Source organism: Hemitrygon akajei, chromosome 25, assembly GCF_048418815.1.
Source record: "Hemitrygon akajei chromosome 25, sHemAka1.3, whole genome shotgun sequence".
In the NCBI taxonomy this organism is placed as follows: Eukaryota; Metazoa; Chordata; class Chondrichthyes; order Myliobatiformes; family Dasyatidae; genus Hemitrygon; species Hemitrygon akajei.
In genome coordinates, this window is record NC_133148.1 from 41139701 (window position 1) to 41161407 (window position 21707).

The window sequence follows — 21707 nt, forward strand, 5'->3', positions numbered from 1 at the left end:
GTGTCAAATCTCACCGTAAAAGTGCGTGTTTATGTAGTTACAGACTAGAAAAACTTAAAACGACGGACAGCTGTTGGCTTTCGCGCAGGAGAACATAAAACTAAAAAACACAAATACTGGAGCGTACGGCAGCAACCGACGGAGTTCACGGACAGATTGACCCGGCTGACGACGAACATTGAAAAACTGACTAACTCTGTTGCATTAATAAAGCACCTTGTTAAATGTATAAAACATGTCTTCGTCAGTGTTATCTTGTATTTCCATACAATGTTACATTAGGCTGTTACACATCTATTGTCAGAGAAGTACTTGCATAAATAGGTAAACCACCTTCATACGAGCAAGGACAGAAAACAGGGCAAAGTGAGTATACTTATTTATTTAGTAAGTTATGGGTCAAAGTATTTGGTGAGTACATTTCTAACTCTTCTGGCTTCAGTCTCTTTGCCGTCTGTTCTGAAATTTTTAGGTCGTGTTTAAGAAAACAATGAAATAGTGCGCTGCCGTCTGATAGAGTTTTCAAAAGTCTCCGGTTACCCCGTCCACACTGATCTGCCCGAGCAGCATTTTCAAAAATATCCAGCCTGGAAAGCGTTCCTGAAAAGCTCCAGTTTGGGGGGACGAAAATGCCATTTTAGTGTGGACGGAGGGTAAAAATGAAGAGAAAAAGCTTCGGTTACGGATTTATCCGGCGTAGTGTGGATGTAGGCTTGGTGTCTGGGTCACCTAGATTTGGCTAGTTTGAGCCAGTCAGAGTTGACAGGAACAAAACCATGCAGCTGGGGGTGGGGGAGCAGAAACCTTAGAACAATGTTGGTTGCAGCCCTGGCCTAGAACCAGGAAGAAGGTGACCCAGGTAGGTCAGGTGACCCTCAGCCAAATGGGATGGAGATCCACTGATAAGGAACACTGTAAGACTCGGAGCTCCAAATGCACAGGGGCGATAACGCTCCAGGAACCAGAGACCAACCATCGCGGATGAGGAGGTCCCCGCGGACACCTGAAGATCGGGAGCACGAGGAACCCCTGGCCAGCGTAGACTCCTTTTCTCTTCATTGACTGTTCATGGAGGGTCAGGGGTTCTAGTGGGTGCCCACAGGTGGATAGTTTGTGATCCCCCGTGATCTCTAGTGGAGACAATAAAGGTTACTTGTAACTACAGACTCTTTCTGTGTCGCTCTGATCGTTATTACAAGGGATACACACAAAATGCTGGTGGAACGCAGCAGGCCAGGCAGGAAGAGGCACTGTCGACATTTCGGGCCGAGATGATTCTTGTAACAGCATGGGCTAGATGGGCTGAAAGTCCTCTTTCTGTGCTGTACTTTTCTATGACTCCTGACCTTCCAGCACTGAGCCTCCCTCACTGACCATATAACATCGAACCTCAATCACCGGCCCCTCGGACACCTCCGCTCCTGACTCTACGTCGGTCAGGCCTGTGCACCCGTTGGGAAGCGGGGAGCTCGGTGCCCCTGGATCAGCTGGGACAGGCACAGTCGGAGCAAAGCGCTGCCACACCGATGCAGCTGCCGGGCCACAAGCTGGCGATGAATCAAGAGCCGAAGAGGATAAACAGGCTGTTGCCGTGTGTAAAGGGCTCGAAGCGGTCATTAGCTGGTGCTCTGGGAATAATCACAGCAATCAAAGCGTTTCCTCACTTTCGCCAGAGTGAAATAATTAAAATGAACACTTTCCCAGGATATTTTAACAATGTAAACAACCACAGTTTTCCAGCATATTACAAGTCGATTAAATAAAAAAACATTCACGCTATTTCTTTCCTTCCAACGACCGAGTGGCCCCTTTCGCACCACTCCCCCTCTTTAAACCGGCAATCTCCCCTCTCCACACACGGTCCTGGTGCAGGGTTCGGCTTGACAGTTCCACTCCCCCCACACTGATACTTCTCAGCCCCTTGAGTTCCTTCAGCACTGTCCTGGCAGGGAGGCCCAAGCAACTTGGTCCAGTGGGCAGGTGATATCACCTACATGCCCAGCTGCAGACTCCTGAAATAAATACCATTTCCCATGCTCCGTCACGGGAAAAGATTACCAACTGGACAGAGGTGCTGTCAAAGCCTCCTTCTAACCATTAGAAAATCTCCACTGACTCCCAGAAAAATCCGATTTCAAGTCAGCTCAGGCGAAGGGTGAATCCCTGCACCGAGCCCATATATTGGGAGACCAGTGTAAACGGCAGGAGCAGTACATCATCCTGTCCATTCGCTCCATCAGTCACCTCCTGTCCAACATGTGACAGAGTCTGTATATCCCAGACTTGCCTCATCAGTCACCTCAGGGCCTACCCAAATGGTGCCAAAGTCATTTCCGATCCTTAGATCATGCAGCACCTCTCCCCCACCCCATCACTCTGTTCTTTCCCCTCCTCTAGCCATCAACCGATTATCCTCACACTGGGTCCTCTTCACCCACAGTTCCCATCGGCCGTCCCCTCTTCACTCATCCGGTTCCATGCTTCTTCTATTAGATCCTCTTCTATTAGATCCCATCATCTGCAATCCTCTCTCACCTCCGTCATCACTTGCCAGCCTCCGTCACTGTTCCCATTCTCTCCTCTTCCATCTCCTTATTGCCCCCTCTCCTAGATCCACCCATCACCTCCTGGCCTCTGTCACTATTCCCACTCTCCCTACTCCATCTGCCTATCACCCTCCTCGCCTGAATCCACCCATCACCTCCCAACCTCTGTCACTGTTCCCTCTCTCACTCCTCCATATGCCAATCACTACCTCACCTGGATCCATCCATCACCTCCCACCTCAGTCGCTGTTCCCACTCTCCCCTTCCTCCATTTGCCAATCACCCTCTCATCTAGATCCTCTCATTACATCCCGACCTCTGTCACTGTTCCCTCTCTCACTCCTCCATCTGCCAATCACTCCCTCATCTAGATCCTCCCATCACCTCCCTGCCTCTGTCACTATTCCCACACTCCTCTTCTCTATCTGCCTATCACCCCCTCACCTGCATCCACTCTTGATCCTCTCTCCCTTCCCTTTTTATACTGGCAGCCCCCACCCCCCTCTACATTTTCAGTCCAGATGAAACATCGGTTGTCCATTTTCCTCCAGCAGGTTTCTTTGTTGTTTTATCCAGAGAGACTGCTTCAGAAGAAGAGACTTATACTTAATGCCCAGTGTGAGATGTCATATACCTGATCCAATTACAATAAAATATCCACGTTCTTGTAATAAAGACCAATGAACCAGCTACCTTTCAGACTCCTTGTGGCACCTACCCATCAACTCCACCTGAACCTTTCAAGCTCTCTCCACTTTTGAAAGCTGTTCATTTATTTGCTTCTACCAGCTTCTTATTTTTTCCACATTATATTCCATCTGCAGTTCCTTAAGGTTGTTATAGCCAGGGGTGGTGATGGGAATAAGCTCCCACCACCTATTAAATGCTCCCGATGGTGTGCTTTTCAAATAGCCTCTGACAACCATGTCCAGCCCCTGGCCTCACGTGTGGCTTTTGGCCTCTAAACCTGGTGGAGCTGTTTCTACTGACAGGAGAAGGGGCAAAGGCGGGTTACTGGAACCTTAAAAGCAAATGCTTTGGGCAGATGGAGCTCATCAGCCGTGGTTGGCAGCTCGTCTAGGTGAAGGAAGACTCTGATCTCAAACCTCCACTGCCTAGTGGCTGTACCCACTCATGGGGAAGGTTTCAGGAGTAAACCCTGAGGGAAAAACCCAGAGCCGGAGTCCCTAACACAGTCCTACGTTGAGTTCAATGCTGACTGGCAACTCCCTGGACTGCTGGTGCCAAACTCTATCGGTCTCTGCCGTTCCTTTGGATTCATGGAGAGGGGGAGTCTGCTGCAGGGGCAACAGCTTCCTCTCCATATTGTACTGCCCTGGTTGGAGTATCGAGAAGAGAACTAGGGGGCAACATCCATAGTCAACCCTGACCAAAGGAGGCCTACTACACTACTGCTATTCCATCTGCAACACACACAAAATGCTGGGGTAACGCAGCAGGCCAGGCAGCATCTATAAGTAAGGACTATCTTTCCTTTCGGTTAGTCCTGACGAAGGGTCTCAGCCCGAAACGTCGACAGCGCTTCTCCCTATAGATGCTGCCTGGCCTGCTGTGTTCTACCAGCATTTTGTGTGTGTTGTTGTTTGAATTTCCAGCATCTGCAGATTTCCTCGTGTTTGCTATTCCATCTGCTATGTCTCTGCCTAGTCTGTGAACCTGTTTATATCCCATGAAGGTCCTCTGCACCTTTCTCTCAACACATTTGGCAACCAGCAATGAACTGCGATTGGTGTAAAAGACTGCATGGTTTTCTTCCTCTACTATCAGAAGACTCCCATCTTCCAAGGTTGTCCCACAAGTATCAAACTTCTGGTACAGTAGTCTTTGTTACTCAAGAGTCCTACCTCAGGAGGGGAGTCATGGTTGAGGTATAGAACTGCAGAGTGGTGGGGAACATTCGATCTATTGTAGCTCTGCCAGTTCTGTTTATTACTGAAACACAGGCCAGTAGTTTCCATTTTCCATGTTGGCCCAGTTTTCCTTTTCCTAATCAGTTGAGGCTGGACTGCTGGCAGATCCAGCACTTTACAATTAACACTATATTACCCAGACCAAAACGCTCAATCTGCCGGTAACAGCCACCAGTTTAACCATTTTGATTCATCCTATCGCAGACATTCCCTCAGTTGAATAATCCCTCCCCTCACTTCTCTGCTGTTGAAAACTAATTTGTGTCTCTTTGATTCATCAGATCGCAGACATTCCCTTAATTCCAGACATCGCTCCCCTCTCTTTTCTCCTATTGAAACTGTGGTATCTCTTTCTTTCTCTGTTCTACGACCCAGAATATTGAGTGTTTCTCTGTCTAAAGATGCTATCTGATTTGCTGGGATGTTCTCCTTCCACTTCTTAGTATTACTAACCTACAGTAAAATTATTATTGAATTTGCTGTTAACAGTTTTTACAACAGCATGTTCTGTTGTGCCAAACACTGGAAGAAGAATATTTGGGCCCTTAATCTTCTCTACTCTCTGACGCATCCCCTTCCCCTCAGATCCTTTAGTGAAACGCTCAGTTCTTCGACCGCTAGCACAACCCTAAACACAAAGAAATCTGCAGATGCTGGAAATTCAAACAACAACACACACAAAACGCTGGTGGAACACAGCAGGCCAGGCAGCATCATTAGGGAGAAGCGCTGTTGACGTTTCGGGCCGAGACCCTTCGTAGTGACGAAGCGCTTCTCCCTATAGATGCTGCCTGGCCTGCTGTGTTCCACCAGCATTTTGTGTGTGTTGTTGTTTGGACAACCCTAATCACTACAGTTCAGCAACACTATTAACCACTTTGATCTTCGAACTTTGTTATTTTTTGTTCAAATTGTGCTCTTTCTTGTTAAAACAGTGTATAATTTATGATTTTTTATGAAACCTGCTTGTCTGACGCTCTGTGCCTGTGATGCTGCTGCACGTAAGTTTTCCAGTGCAATTGTGGACACGCGTACCTGTGCACATGATAATAAACTCCACTTTTCTTTTTGAAGGAAACTATGAACCTCAGAGTTAAAGTTTAGTTTTAAGTAGAGAGTTTTGAACTCCTGCCATCTGTTACGTGTGTTTGTATTTGTCGACTTCACCCACCACTCGTCCTCCAAGAGGACCACAACCTTGTTGTGCTTTGGAGCATTGCGTGTCTCGGTGACCCAGACAGCGATGTTGCCTGGAGTCAGGGCTTTATACTTTGGTTCTTGGTGGGGTCAGCCATGTCAAACAGGTCAAAGTGCAGAGGCCATACTAGGAGTGATCCACCAATCCCCCAGATTTGGGGGTTTCAACTCAGTACTAACAACCCCGACTGGTCAAAAAAAGTTGAGATGGAAACAGCAATGAAGAATCCTTCTAAATCTGAGTGCGGTGGTATTCCTGACACTCCACCTGGGTCTCGTATGACTGATAGTAGTGAAAACCGACGCTGGCATGACAAAGGATGGCCCAAGACTGAACGTAGAGTCAGAAATGATGACCCTCAACCTCACCAGGGCACAATAAAGAAGATGGGCAAGGACTTGGACTAACAGAGACGGAGAACTTTATTGCTGCCCTAAACAGCAGTGGAGTAATGGGCAGTTTGTAAGAACACTTCTCTGGTGTTCAGACTGTCATAGCAACTCAGTTATCATGTTGCCCCACTTTCTCCTGTTGTTTTAAATCAAGCTAAAGTTACGTATTTATATATTTATTGAGATAGCACGTGGAATAGGCCTTCCAGCCCTTTGAGCCACACTGCCCTACAAACCTCCTGCCCCCACCCCCCCAAATTTAATCCCAGCCTAATCACAGGACAATTTACAATGGTCAATTAATGTACCAACTGGTACGTCTTTGGACTGTGGGAGGAAACCAGAGCACCCGGAGGAGATCCACTTGGTCACAGGGAGAACGTACAAACTCCTCACAGGCAGCGGCAGGAATTGAACCGGTGTTGCTGACACTGTAAAGCGTCGTGCTGACCACTGCACTACCATGACCATCCTGGCAGTGGGAGTAATTCCTCTGATTTATTCCAAGCAAACCCTTTACACTGCGATAAAAAAGACTGAGTCCACTCATATTTGAAGATCTGTTTTTATTTATTACAACACAGGACATTGCCAGCGGATTAAATAATAATTCAACAGACATATTTAAGCAGTAGATATTTTATTCTGAATTTTCACAGCAAGTTTGAGTTTCTAACAATGTATTTACCATTTTAAAATCCAGAACACAGGTTTCTGGAACTGAAAGTGTTAACATATCAGCATGAACAGGTGTGTGGATGCAAAAAGGTTCATTTTAATCAGCTGATTAATATCTTAACATGCACTGCAAAACTGAACAGTGCCAGGCTGCAAATCTTCACCAACACCATCCCCAGACCACTGATCTTCACCAACACCATCCCCAGACCACTGATCTTCACCAACACCATTCCCAGACCACTGATCTTCACCAACATCATCCCCAGACCATTGATCATCACCAACATCATCCCCAGACCACTGATCTTCACCAACACCATCCCCAGACCACTGATCTTCACCAACATCATTCCCAGACCAATGATCATCACCAACATCATCCCCAGACCACTGATCTTCACCAACACCATCCCCAGACCACTGATCTTCACCTGAGGGATACAGTCAGTAGATGTGGATACACAGTGGGGTATATGGACAGCAGGTGTGGACACAGTGGGAGGATATGGACAGTAGGTGTGGACACACAGTGAGGGATATGGACAGTAGGTGTGGACACACAGTGAGGGATATGGACAGTAGGTGTGGACACAGTGGGGGTTATGGACAGTAGGTGTGGACACAGTGAGGGATATGGACAGTAGGTGTGGACACAGTGGGGGATATGGACAGTAGGTGTGGATACACAGTGAGGGATATGGACAGTAGGTGTGGACACACAGTGGGGGATATGGACAGTAGGTATGGACACAGTGAGGGATATGGACAGTAGGTGTGGACACACAGTGAGGGATATGGACAGTAGGTGTGGATACAGTGAGGGATATGGACAGTAGGTGTGGATACACAGTGAGGGATATGGACAGTAGGTGTGGACACACAGTGAGGGATATGGACAGTAGGTGTGGACACAGTGAGGGATATGGACAGTAGGTGTGGACACACAGTGGGGGATATGGAGAGTAAGTGTGGACACACAGTGGGAGATATGGACAGTAGGTGTGGACACAGTGGGGGATATGGACAGTAAGTGTGGACACAGTGGGAGATATGGACAGTAGGTGTGGACACAGTGGGGGATATGGACAGTAAGTGTGGACACAGTGGGAGATATGGACAGTAGGTGTGGACACAGTGGGAGATATGGACAGTAAGTGTGGACACAGTGGGGGATATGGACAGTAGGTGTGGACACACAGTGAGGGATATGGACAGTAGGTGTGAACACACAGTGAGGGATATGGACAGTAGGTGTGGATACACAGTGAGGGATATGGACAGTAGGTGTGGATACACAGTGAGGGATATGGACAGTAGGTGTGAACACACAGTGGGGGATATGGACAGTAGGTGTGGACACACAGTGGGGGACATGGACAGTAGGTGTGGATACACAGTGAGGGATATGGACAGTAGGTGTGAACACACAGTAGGGGATATGGACAGTAGGTGTGGACACACAGTGAGGGATATGGACAGTAGGTGTGGACACACAGTGGGGGACATGGACAGTAGGTGTGGATACACAGTGAGGGATATGGACAGTAGGTGTGGACACACAGTGAGGGACATGGACAGTAGGTGTGGATACACAGTGGGGGATATGGACAGTAGGTGTGGACACACAGTGGGGGATATGGACAGTAGGTGTGGATACACAGTGAGGGATATGGACAGTAGGTGTGGACACACAGTGGGGGACATGGACAGTAGGTGTGGATACACAGTGAGGGATATGGACAGTAGGTGTGGACACACAGTGAGGGACATGGACAGTAGGTGTGGATACACAGTGGGGGATATGGACAGTAGGTGTGGACACACAGTGAGGGATATGGACAGTAGGTGTGGATACACAGTGAGGGATATGGACAGTAGGTGTGGACACACAGTGAGGGACATGGACAGTAGGTGTGGATACACAGTGGGGGATATGGACAGTAGGTGTGGACACACAGTGGGGGATATGGACAGTAGGTGTGGACACAGTGGGGGATATGGACAGTAGGTGTGGATACACAGTGAGGGATATGGACAGTAGGTGTGGACACACAGTGGGGGACATGGACAGTAGGTGTGGATACACAGTGAGGGATATGGACAGTAGGTGTGGACACACAGTGAGGGATATGGACAGTAAGTGTGGACACACAGTGGGGGACATGGACAGTAGGTGTGGATACACAGTGAGGGATATGGACAGTAGGTGTGGACACAGTGGGAGATATGGACAGTAGGTGTGGACACAGTGAGGGATATGGACAGTAGGTGTGGACACACAGTGGGGGATATGGACAGTAGGTGTGGACACACAGTGAGGGATATGGACAGTAGGTGTGGACACACAGTGAGGGATATGGACAGTAAGTGTGGACACAGAGGGAGATATGGACAGTAGGTGTGGACACACAGTGGGGGATATGGACAGTAGGTGTGGACACAGTGAGGGATATGGACAGTAGGTGTGGACACACAGTGAGGGATATGGACAGTAGGTGTGGACACAGTGAGGGATATGGACAGTAGGTGTGGATACACAGTGGGGGATATGGACAGTAGGTGTGGACACACAGTGAGGGATATGGACAGTAGGTGTGGACACACAGTGAGGGATATGGACAGTAGGTGTGGATACACAGTGGGGGATATGGACAGTAGGTGTGGACACACAGTGGGGGATATGGACAGTAGGTGTGGACACAGTGAGGGATATGGACAGTAGGTGTGGACACACAGTGAGGGATATGGACAGTAGGTGTGGACACACAGTGGGGGATATGGACAGTAGGTGTGGACACAGTGAGGGATATGGACAGTAGGTGTGGACACACAGTGAGGGATATGGACAGTAGGTGTGGACACACAGTGGGGGATATGGACAGTAGGTGTGGACACAGTGAGGGATATGGACAGTAGGTGTGGACACAGTGGGGGATATGGACAGTAGGTGTGGACACACAGTGGGGGATATGGACAGTAAGTGTGGACACACAGTGGGGGATATGGACAGTAAGTGTGGATACACAGTGGGAGATATGGACAGTAGGTGTGGACACACAGTGAGGGATATGGAGAGTAGGTGTGGACACACAGTGAGGGATATGGAGAGTAGGTGTGGATACACAGTGGGAGATATGGACAGTAGGTGTGGACACACAGTGAGGGATATGGAGAGTAAGTGTGGACACACAGTGAGGGATATGGACAGTAGATGTGGACACACAGTGAGGGATATGGAGAGTAGGTGTGGATACACAGTGGGAGATATGGACAGTAGGTGTGGACACACAGTGAGGGATATGGAGAGTAAGTGTGGACACAGAGTGAGGGATATGGAGAGTAAGTGTGGACACACAGTGAGGGATATGGAGAGTAAGTGTGGACACACAGTGAGGGATATGGACAGTAGATGTGGACACACAGTGAGGGATATGGAGAGTAAGTGTGGACACACAGTGAGGGATATGGACAGTAGATGTGGACACACAGTGAGGGATATGGAGAGTAAGTGTGGACACACAGTGAGGGATATGGACAGTAGGTATGGACACAGTGGGGGATATGGACAGTAAGTGTGGACACACAGTGAGGGATATGGACAGTAGGTGTGGACACAGTGAGGGATATGGACAGTAGGTGTGGACACAGTGAGGGATATGGACAGTAGGTGTGGACACACAGTGAGGGATATGGACAGTAGGTGTGGATACACAGTGGGGGATATGGACAGTAGGTGTGGACACAGTGAGGGATATGGACAGTAGGTGTGGACACACAGTGGGGGATATGGACAGTAAGTGTGGACACAGTGAGGGATATGGACAGTAGGTGTGGACTCACAGTGAGGGATATGGACAGTAGGTGTGGACACACAGTGAGGGATATGGACAGTAGGTGTGGATACACAGTGGGGGATATGGACAGTAGGTGTGGACACACAGTGAGGGATATGGACAGTAGGTGTGGACACACAGTGGGGGATATGGACAGTAGGTGTGGACACACAGTGAGGGATATGGACAGTAGGTGTGGACACACAGTGGGGGACATGGACAGTAGGTGTGGATACACAGTGAGGGATATGGACAGTAGGTGTGGACACAGTGAGGGATATGGACAGTAGGTGTGGACACACAGTGAGGGATATGGACAGTAGGTGTGGATACACAGTGGGGGATATGGACAGTAGGTGTGGACACAGTGAGGGATATGGACAGTAGGTGTGGACACACAGTGGGGGATATGGACAGTAAGTGTGGACACAGTGAGGGATATGGACAGTAGGTGTGGACTCACAGTGAGGGATATGGACAGTAGGTGTGGACACACAGTGAGGGATATGGACAGTAGGTGTGGACACACAGTGGGGGATATGGAGAGTAAGTGTGGACACACAGTGGGGGATATGGACAGTAGGTGTGGACACACAGTGAGGGATATGGACAGTAGGTGTGGACACACAGTGGGGGATATGGACAGTAGGTGTGGATACACAGTGAGGGATATGGACAGTAGGTGTGAACACACAGTGAGGGATATGGACAGTAGGTGTGGACACACAGTGGGGGATATGGACAGTAGGTGTGGACACACAGTGAGGGATATGGACAGTAGGTGTGGACACACAGTGGGGGATATGGACAGTAGGTGTGGACACACAGTGAGGGATATGGACAGTAGGTGTGGACACACAGTGGGGGATATGGACAGTAGGTGTGGACACACAGTGGGGGATATGGACAGTAGGTGTGGACACAGTGAGGGATATGGACAGTAGGTGTGGACACACAGTGGGGGATATGGACAGTAGGTGTGGACACACAGTGGGGGATATGGACAGTAGGTGTGGACACAGTGAGGGATATGGACAGTAGGTGTGAACACACAGTGGGGGATATGGACAGTAGGTGTGGACACACAGTGAGGGATATGGACAGTAGGTGTGGATACACAGTGAGGGATATGGACAGTAGGTGTGGATACACAGTGAGGGATATGGACAGTAGGTGTGGACACACAGTGAGGGAATTGGACAGTAGGTGTGGACACACAGTGGGGGATATGGACAGTAGGTGTGGATACACAGTGAGGGATATGGACAGTAGGTGTGGACACACAGTGGGGGACATGGACAGTAGGTGTGGATACACAGTGAGGGATATGGACAGTAGGTGTGGACACACAGTGAGGGATATGGACAGTAGGTGTGGACATAGTGGGGGATATGGACAGTAAGTGTGGACACAGTGAGGGATATGGACAGTAGGTGTGGACACACAGTGGGGGATATGGACAGTAGGTGTGGACACAGTGAGGGATATGGACAGTAAGTGTGGACACAGTGGGGGATATGGACAGTAGGTGTGGACACACAGTGAGGGACATGGACAGTAGGTGTGGACACACAGTGAGGGATATGGACAGTAGGTGTGGACACAGTGGGGGATATGGACAGTAGGTGTGGACACAGTGGGAGATATGGACAGTAGGTGTGGACACAGTGGGGGATATGGACAGTAGGTGTGGACACACAGTGAGGGATATGGACAGCAGGTGTGGACACAGTGAGGGATATGGACAGTAGGTGTGGACACACAGTGAGGGATATGGACAGCAGGTGTGGACACAGTGTGGGATATGGACAGTAGGTGTGGACACAGTGAGGGATATGGACAGTAAGTGTGGACACAGTGAGGGATATGGACAGTAGGTGTGGACACAGTGAGGGATATGGACAGTAGGTGTGGACATAGTGGGAGATATGGACAGTAGGTGTGGACACAGTGAGGGATATGGACAGTAGGTGTGGACACACAGTGGGGGATATGGACAGTAGGTGTGGACACAGTGGGGGATATGGACAGTAGGTGTGGACACACAGTGGGGGATATGGACAGTAGGTGTGGACACACAGTGAGGGATATGGACAGTAGGTGTGGACACACAGTGAGGGATATGGACAGTAGGTGTGGACACAGTGAGGGATATGGACAGTAGGTGTGAACACACAGTGAGGGATATGGACAGTAGGTGTGGACACAGTGAGGGATATGGACAGTAGGTGTGGACACACAGTGAGGGATATGGACAGTAGGTGTGGACACAGTGAGGGATATGGACAGTAAGTGTGGACACAGTGAGGGATATGGACAGTAGGTGTGGACACACAGTGGGGGACATGGACAGTAGGTGTGGACACAGTGAGGGATATGGACAGTAGGTGTGGACACAGTGAGGGATATGGACAGTAGGTGTGGACACACAGTGGGGGACATGGACAGTAGGTGTGGATACACAGTGAGGGATATGGACAGTAGGTGTGGACACACAGTGGGAGATATGGACAGTAGGTGTGGACACAGTGGGAGATATGGACAGTAGGTGTGGACACAGTGAGGGATATGGACAGTAGGTGTGGACACACAGTGGGGGACATGGACAGTAGGTGTGGATACACAGTGAGGGATATGGACAGTAGGTGTGGACACACAGTGGGGAATATGGACAGTAGGTGTGGACACAGTGGGGGATATGGACAGTAGGTGTGGACACAGTGAGGGATATGGACAGTAGGTGTGGACACAGTGAGGGATATGGACAGTAGGTGTGAACACACAGTGAGGGATATGGACAGTAGGTGTGGATACACAGTGGGGGATATGGACAGTAGGTGTGGACACACAGTGGGGGACATGGACAGTAGGTGTGGACACAGTGAGGGATATGGACAGTAGGTGTGGACACACAGTGGGGGATATGGACAGTAGGTGTGGACACACAGTGGGGGATATGGACAGTAAGTGTGGACACAGAGGGAGATATGGACAGTAGGTGTGGACATAGTGGGGGATATGGACAGTAGGTGTGGACACACAGTGAGGGATATGGACAGTAGGTGTGGACACACAGTGGGGGATATGGACAGTAGGTGTGGACACAGTGAGGGATATGGACAGTAGGTGTGGACACAGTGAGGGATATGGACAGTAGGTGTGGACACACAGTGAGGGATATGGACAGTCAGTAGATGAGGATAGACAGTGAGTGATCCAGCCAGTTTACGTGAACAGACAATGATGAAACATCTACACCTTGCTGTGAGGTGTCTTTCAAAGTGTCAGCCACTTGGCTCTAATGAGCAGATCGTAAACACACCCTTTCTCAGGCCAACACACTCCTTCCATCTCTCTTTTCTTCCACACTGCTGAGTAATCCCTCCCATACCCCTCTCTGTCCACTCACACACTCTGCACCTCACAAACTGCCTCTGCAGAACTCTGCACCTCTCGGTCTACCTGCCCTGCCACTTTTTCTGCAGCTGTTACACTTTATTTTGCATCTTGTTATTCTCTCTCCTTGTACAACCTCAGTGCACTGTGTAATGAATCGATCTCCATGAACAGTTTGTGGAACATGTTTTTCACTGTACATAAACCAATTCTAATTCCATTCCATCTCTGTGTACACACTCTTCCCAGTCACCTCTCTCCACTTACACATCCCTTTCTGTGCTCTCTCTCTCTCTACCCACTCACACCTTCACATAAACCCCTCCCACTCACTCCTGTCCCTTCCTCTCCCTGCCCCCATATTCTCTTCCCAGCCACTTCCCTACACATTGTTGACAATCACCAGTATTTATAGTAAGGCTTGTATTTATAATAAGGAATGGTATATTTTCTGTGTCCGTATTTTAAAGCAAGATTTTGTTGAATGATGCTTGCTACTTGACTGTGCCTGTGTATGGAATCAGATTGAGTTAAACCGCTACAGGATCCTGTAATGTATTGGATTGTTTCTGGTTTCTCTTGATATTTTCTGCATTTCTTGGCTTGAATTTGTTGGTCGTTTATTATGTAGTTTGATATTTTTTGTGTTAACCATCTGGTTATTATTATTATGTTAATCATCACACATCCTGTGGCCAACATTTCCATAGAAATGGCACTCAGTACAATAGAGTTATTTTAACATTCAGTAAATAAACAAAAGAATATGATTGTATTCCATTTCTCATGAAAGCCGATGAGCTTCAATTGCTTTACTTGTTAACATTCCATGCATAGCAATGGCAAATCTGTGTTGTCGGTCACATTCTGCTAAATAATGGGCCCTCGTTAAAGAGAGTCAACAGACATCTAATCTCCCATCTCATAACTAGAGATGGTTCTGCTCTTCACATTCCCAGAGTTAGACTGGCCTGACTTCACTACCAAAACACTGAGGTAACCTGCACTTAAATGGGGCAAATCCCTCCAGAGGCCAAAAAAAATCACACATCAGCCCGATCCCTTCCCTCTCCTTACCTAATTGTCAAAGCAACGTTGTGAGTAATAGGAGGCAGTCTGTAAGATTCAGAGAAGGGGAACCCAACACTCAACCCTCTCAATCAACCAATGGTCAATGTTTCAGTGGGGAATCCATGTGTCTCAGGGTGGAGGAGCAACACCTTATATTCCACCTGGGTACCCTCCAACCTGATGGCATGAACGGCGATTTCTCCTTCCGGTAAATCAACTTCCTCCCCTTCCTCTAGTCCACACTCTAACTTTTTACCTCTTCTCTCCTACCTATTACTTCCCCCTAGGTCCTCTCCTTCCCTTTCTCCTATGGTCCATTCTCCTCTCTCCTATCAGATTCCTTTGTCTCCAGCCCTTTACCTTTTCCCACTAACCTGGCTTCACCTATCACCTTCCCCTCCCCCCACTCCACCTTTTTATTCTGGAATCTTCCCCCTTCCTTCTCAGTGCTAAAGAAGGATCTCAGCCCGAAACGTTGACTATCTAACTCTCTCCGTAGATGCTGCCTGACCTGCTGAGCTTCCCCCAGCATTTTGTGTGCGTTGCTTTGGATTTCCAGCATCTGCAGTAGCCAGAGTGGCCACGAGACCATAAGACACGGAGCGGAATTAGGCCATTCAGTTTGACGAATGTGCTCCGCTACTCATTGCCAGCTCTACCTCAGGGAGTACAGAGCCGAAAATCCCAGCATCTCTGCTTGGTCCTTTCTCGGTCTTTGACCGGTTCTGTGGCCAGTCTAGGTTTGGGTCAACACATTGCATTTATCAAGCTGTCCCACAGGATCACTGCCAGTGAACTTTGACCTCGGCAGGCTGACCGAACGCTCAGCAGGTTAAACGATGAAGAGAAGGAGTATACGCTGAGCTGGGTCCCAAGCAGTCAAAGGCAGAGCCGCTGAAGGCACAGCAAATATAAACTGGGACACAAGAGCACTGAGTTGGATAAGAACAATGAATTTGCAGACTGCGGTTCTGGAGGCTGTTACTGAGTTCAGGAGAATTAGCGGGTCTGTACATAGCTACAGATCGAGAGAATAACCAGCTGGTTTTATACTGATTTAGATCTGTTGTTATAAATCAATGTTAGTAATGGTTGTCAGGAACCCATTGGATTATCATTCAAACCCAACGATTCTAGCTATAATTCTATGTCTTCTGTTTCAGTGTCCAGTACTACGTTTTTTATACCTTCTGAGGCCAGGAGTTTAGCAGGACTTTCTTCTTCTGAGTCCATTTTAGCGTTTCTACATCAGTGCGGCGCAGTGGAGATATGTCTCTACCAAAGGAGGTGTAAGGCACTCCTTCCCTCCGCTAGCCTGCAGGTCACCCTTGGGCAAGGTGTAGCACCTGCTTAGCCCCCGATCAGGGTCATGTGAAGCCATGGGAGCAGGTGGAGGATAGTCGTAGGAGCTGTTGGTGTATATCATGTCCTGATTATGCGACCACTGACACCAGACAGACAATCTCTGAAGAGTATTGATAATGGCTGGGGTCACCCATCTGCCCAGAGGAAGGCAATGGCAAACCACTTCTGTAGAGAAGTTATGCCAAGAACAATCATAGTCGTGGAAAGACCACGATCGCCCATGTCATACAACACGGCACATAATGATGATGTCATATGACATGGCACATAATTATGACTTCAGTGTAATCCTGATAACATTCTTTAAAAGCGGTTCAGTGAAGGAAAACCAAGTAACAGTTTATCTGTTCAATTAGCGTTTCAGGGTTCTTTACTGAAATATGTGGATGGAGTATACAAAGAGATCCTTAGAAGTTGAAAGTGTCTATGTTTGTTCTCTGATAGAGACTCCAGGAAGGCTTTTCTTGGACCATCACCTGCAAGTGCAGGAGTTCACGTTGGACTGAATGCCAGATTGGTTCTGCTCATCTTTTGCCCCCCCTTTTTCAAGTCCTTTCACCACTGACTTTCTGAACAAACTCCCTTAGGTCTCTTCACTTTAGTGTAACTTGTATCCATCCATAATCCTGAGGACATCGTCGAGTATTGAAGGCCCCAAGTCCAAGTCCAGGCCAAGCGAGGATTCTGAGCCGCTCATATAGGAATCAGATGGGAAAGGGCTGCCGTTGTCGAGGGACATCTCACTGTTGAAGATTAAGGCTCTCTGCCCGTCTACCTGCCCAATGCCAATTACTGAGCACTCCGAGGAGGTGTGCGATGTGGCGGACAGGGAAACAGATGACCCAGCAGTCTTGTCAAATGTGGATATTTCTTGGAAGCACCCTGCCGTGCAGCTGACTGACATTGACCTCTGAGCGGGGCCTTCCTCCAGGTGGAGCCTGGGGGGCTTTGGGGGAGCTTGCTCTTGCTCTTGGCTTTCGTGGACATTGCTGAAGACAGGGAGGGAAACAGCATTCTTCAGCAGCGTGGGGTACACACCGTCCCCATTGTTAAATGCCCGCTCATAGGCGTACTCATCACTCAGTCCTTGCTCTGTGCTCTTAGAAGTCGGCCGCCCGTTGACGTGGGGAAGGAGGTCGTACTTGCCCTGCAAGAAGGAGATGTCTCCGAACATGTCACCCTCGCCGCCTCTCCCGATGTGGGCGCTGTGACGAAAGTCACCCAGGGGAGGGCTGATCATGTCACCGGACAGAACGTCGCGGAGCTTCGGCTTCTTGCCCCGTTTGGGGGTTGATGTCTTTAGATACATGGGAGTTTTTGCAGGCATATTGCAGCAGAAGGTGATCCTCACAAACTGAGAACAGACCCGGGTTTCAGTCCTGTATCGGCTCCTGACTGATTACGGTCTTCAGATCCACCTCTCAATTTAAAAGCACCTTCACTGGCCTCGGCTATGCCTCGTGTGAAATGGCAACCATCAAGACAAGTCAACTCTGCTCACTTCGCAGCCTGAAAACACACAAGCAAGGTAAATTTTTAATGTTAATTAAAGAACTCCCACCCAAAGAGTTGGGTACATTCCCCCCACTTACGTAGCAAATGTTATTCAGATTTCACATCAAATTTGTGTTTTTTTTTCATTTCGAACCTGCCTATACAGATTTCAACATCCATGAAACCTCAATGTGTTAAAAGTGAACAGCGATGCACAGCTTTAATTAGAGATTCTGCACACTAACAGGCCCTTCTGCCCATCAAGCCTATGCTATCCAATTAAAAAACGGGGCTAAATAACATCCACGCCAGGATCACCAGACTCAAAAACAACACACACTGAATGCTGAACGAGGCCAGGCAGCATCAATGAAAAAGAGTCGACGCTTTGGCTGAAAAGTCAATTCCTTATTCAATTCCATGGATGCTGTCAAACCTGCTGAGTTCCTCCAGCATTTTGTGAGTGTTGCCTGGATTTCCAGCAACCGCAGATTTTCTCCTGTTTAGACGGATCGACATCTCCGCCCACTAACTCCTCCACTACTTTGCTATTTCCTGGCATCACTTTATGGACGTACAATCACTCTATATATACAGTGCCTGTTAAAAGTATTCACCCAGCACCCCCCTCCACCTCTGCTTGGAAGGTTTTGTGTCTTATTGTTTCGTGACATTGAATCACAGTGCATTTAATTTGGCTTTTTTGACACTGATCAACAGAAAAAGACTCTTTCGTGACGGGTGACCCCCGGCCATTATCAATACCCTTCAGAGATTGTCTGCCTGGCGTCAGTGGTCACATAACCAGGACTTGTGTATTCTCCACCTGCTTCACATGACCCTGATCAGGGTGGGGGGCTAAGCAGGTGCTAAACCTTGCCCCAAGGGTGACCTGCCAGCTAGCGGGGGGTAAGAGTGCTTTACACCTCCTTTGGTCGAGACGTATTGTAGGTGGAGTTATATGCGGATTCAGATGTATAAGTAAGAGGGGCGGGCGCAATAAGCCATAGCTTCAGCCTACACCCTTTCGGTCAGTTTTAAAGAATATCTATGTTTTTTGTTGTAATTTTGTCCTATGAAATCATCGTTGTAAATGGTGCTTTTTGTTATGTTTGTACTGACCGAAATAAATTAATTTCATTCATTCATTCAAGATTTATTTATCAAAGCCAGGATGAGTCAGAATCACTGACGTGCAGAACTGAACAGAACTCTCAGGCACAGATATACTGCTGGTGCCTAAGACTCTTGCACAGCACTGTAATAATACTGTGTATTACACTATACTGTTGCTGCTGCAGCAAAAAAGATCAAATTTCATGACATATGAGAGTGATGATAAACCTGATTCTGATCTGGGTCTCTATTGTGGACTGAGAGTGGGAAGGGGGCAGGGAGAGGGGGATCATGGTTGGGAAAAGGGGAAGGGAGAGGGGAGGGAGCAGGAAGCACCAGAGAGACATTCTGTAATGATCAATAAACCAATTGTTTAGATTCAAATGACCTTCCCTGGTGTCTCAGGGCTGGGTGTGTCTGTACCTATGCCATCCTTCGCCCCTGGCACTCCTTCTCTGCCACCTGTCCCACAGCCCTCCCACGGGGCTCCATCTTCACCATTCCCAACACCCTTTGCTCCCACCAGATTTATAAACTGGCTCTCCGCTCCACGTTGACAAGTACTGTACGGTACAAAAGTCTCAGGCTCCTGAGCTTTGCATATGTGCACAGTACATATACATTGAAACATAAAGAGGAATGCGTCGTTTGCCTTGACAGCTGACACACACGGGGATGTGCTGAGGGACGCCCACACCTCCAGCGTCAATGTAGCGCACCCACGTTGTCCAGCAGAACAACACAAGCTTATCCAAGTAAGACCCTGTCGTGACGTTTTCGAAAGCAACATATTTCAAACACATGCATAATTATATAAAAAAAAACCTAATTTCACCAGCTGAAACTAACACGCAACTATTTACATATTAGCTGTCGCTTCTCAGAGGGAGGGGGATGGGCTGGACTCCCTTCTTGTGAGACTGGGGAAGATGGAAGGAAAAGACAGCAGGGCAAGGGAGGGAGGGAGGGAGATTGCCCACATTACCCTCACCAACTTGGCACCCAGCACTTGGTGAGGGGTGTGGGGGGCAGCAAGTCACTCAAAGTTCAAAGTACGTTTATTATCAAACTATGTGCACGTTATGCAACCCCTGGGTTTGTCTCCTCACAGGCAGCCACGAAACAAAGACACCTCGAAAGAACTCAGTGAGAAAAAGGAGAGTGCAACAGTCAATGTGCAAAGAGGAAAAGAGAGAAACAAATCGTGTAAACAATAAAAATAAGCAAATCGCCTCAGAACTGAAGTTTTACTAAAGATGGCATCACTGCAGACAGAGCAGGCCGCAGCCTCAGTTCAGCGCGCTACTGAGTGAGCGTCGCAGAGCAGCAAGTGGAATCGAACTTGGCCTGAATCACGCCGTCCCGATTCATCCTGTACCCGACCTTTCCAATTCGGCTTGGCACCTAACATCGGAACGTTCCTGGCTCTCGGGGATGCCACAGCTCTGCCTTAACTCTGCTTCGACAATGCATCGAGCAGGCCTTCCCTTCACCACCGCTCACCTACACTTTCCTGGTCCGTGTCTCGCCTGCGCCTCTGTCCCCACCACCGCTCACCTACACTTTCCTGGTCCGTGTCTCGCCTGCGCCTCTGTCCCCACCACCGCCACCGCCCGCCTCACCACTGTCAGCGTTGATCATTATTAATAAGCTGTTTTGTCTGTTTCTGCCATTAAGCAGTCACTGGGCATCGCTAGCGTCAGAGTAAACCGGAATCCCTTGGCCAAAATGAAACAGGGTGGAACAAGGAGCGATAATTGACTGAAACAGTTACCTGAGGCACTGGTAGCCCTCTGATCATCTCCCCGCAACCATTACTGTCCCCTCCCCACATCTTGCTCCATCTCTCTCCTTCATGCATCTACCATCCTGCTGCAGGTTCTCCTGTCCTTCCCCCTCCCCTTCTGTTACCACTCCCTGTCACCCTTTAACCCTTCTCAGTCCACCAGTCCCCACGGGCTCCTGTCTCAACTTGCAACATAGAAACCTACAGCACAATACAGGCCCTTCGGCCCACAATGTTGTGCTGACCATGTAACCTACTCTAGAAACTGACTAGAATTTCCCTACTGCATAGCCCTCTATTTTTCTAAGCTCCATCTAAGAATCTCTTAAAAGACCCTGTTGTATCCGCCTCCACCACCATCGCTGGCAGTACATTCCAGGCATCCACCACCCTCTGTGTAAAAAGCTTACCCTCACATCCCCTTAACCTACCCCCCTCACCTTCAATGCATGCCCTCTGGTATTAGACATTTCAACCCTGGGAAACAGATACTCCCTGCCTACTCTATCTATGCCTCTCATAACCTCATAAACCTCTATCAGCCTCCAACGCTCCTGAGAAAATAGCCCAACAGCCTCTCATGGAAGAACGTTCCCTCTAAACCAGACAGCACCCTGGTGAACCTCTTCCGCTCCCTCTCCAAAGCCTCAACATCCTTCCTATCGTGGGGCGGTCAGAACTGTTTGCAATACTCCAGATCCGGCCTGACCAGAGTTTAATGAACTTGCAACATAACCTCTCGACTTTTGAACTCAATGCCTTGACTAATAAAAGCAAGCATTCCATAAGCCTTCTCAACCCTCTTATCGACCTGTGCGGCCACTTTCAGGGAGCGATGAACTTGGATCCCAAGATCTCTCTGCTCAGCAACGCTGTTCAGCTCTTGCCCTGCCGAGAT

The 21707-nt window shown here is 48.7% G+C and overlaps 1 protein-coding gene across 2 annotated transcripts in view; it reads right to left on the minus strand.

Moving 5' to 3' along the window:
* Positions 1–14747: 14747 nt before the first annotated feature.
* Positions 14748–21707, minus strand: part of LOC140716554 (cdc42 effector protein 2) — a 34672-nt gene continuing 27712 nt past the window's right edge. For both annotated transcript variants that reach the window (XM_073029378.1, XM_073029377.1), the window contains one exon: positions 14748–17922. In XM_073029378.1, coding sequence (XP_072885479.1) covers positions 17012–17740 — 729 coding nt within the window. In that variant the 5' untranslated portion in view covers positions 17741–17922 and the 3' untranslated portion in view covers positions 14748–17011. The remainder of the gene's footprint in view (positions 17923–21707) is intronic.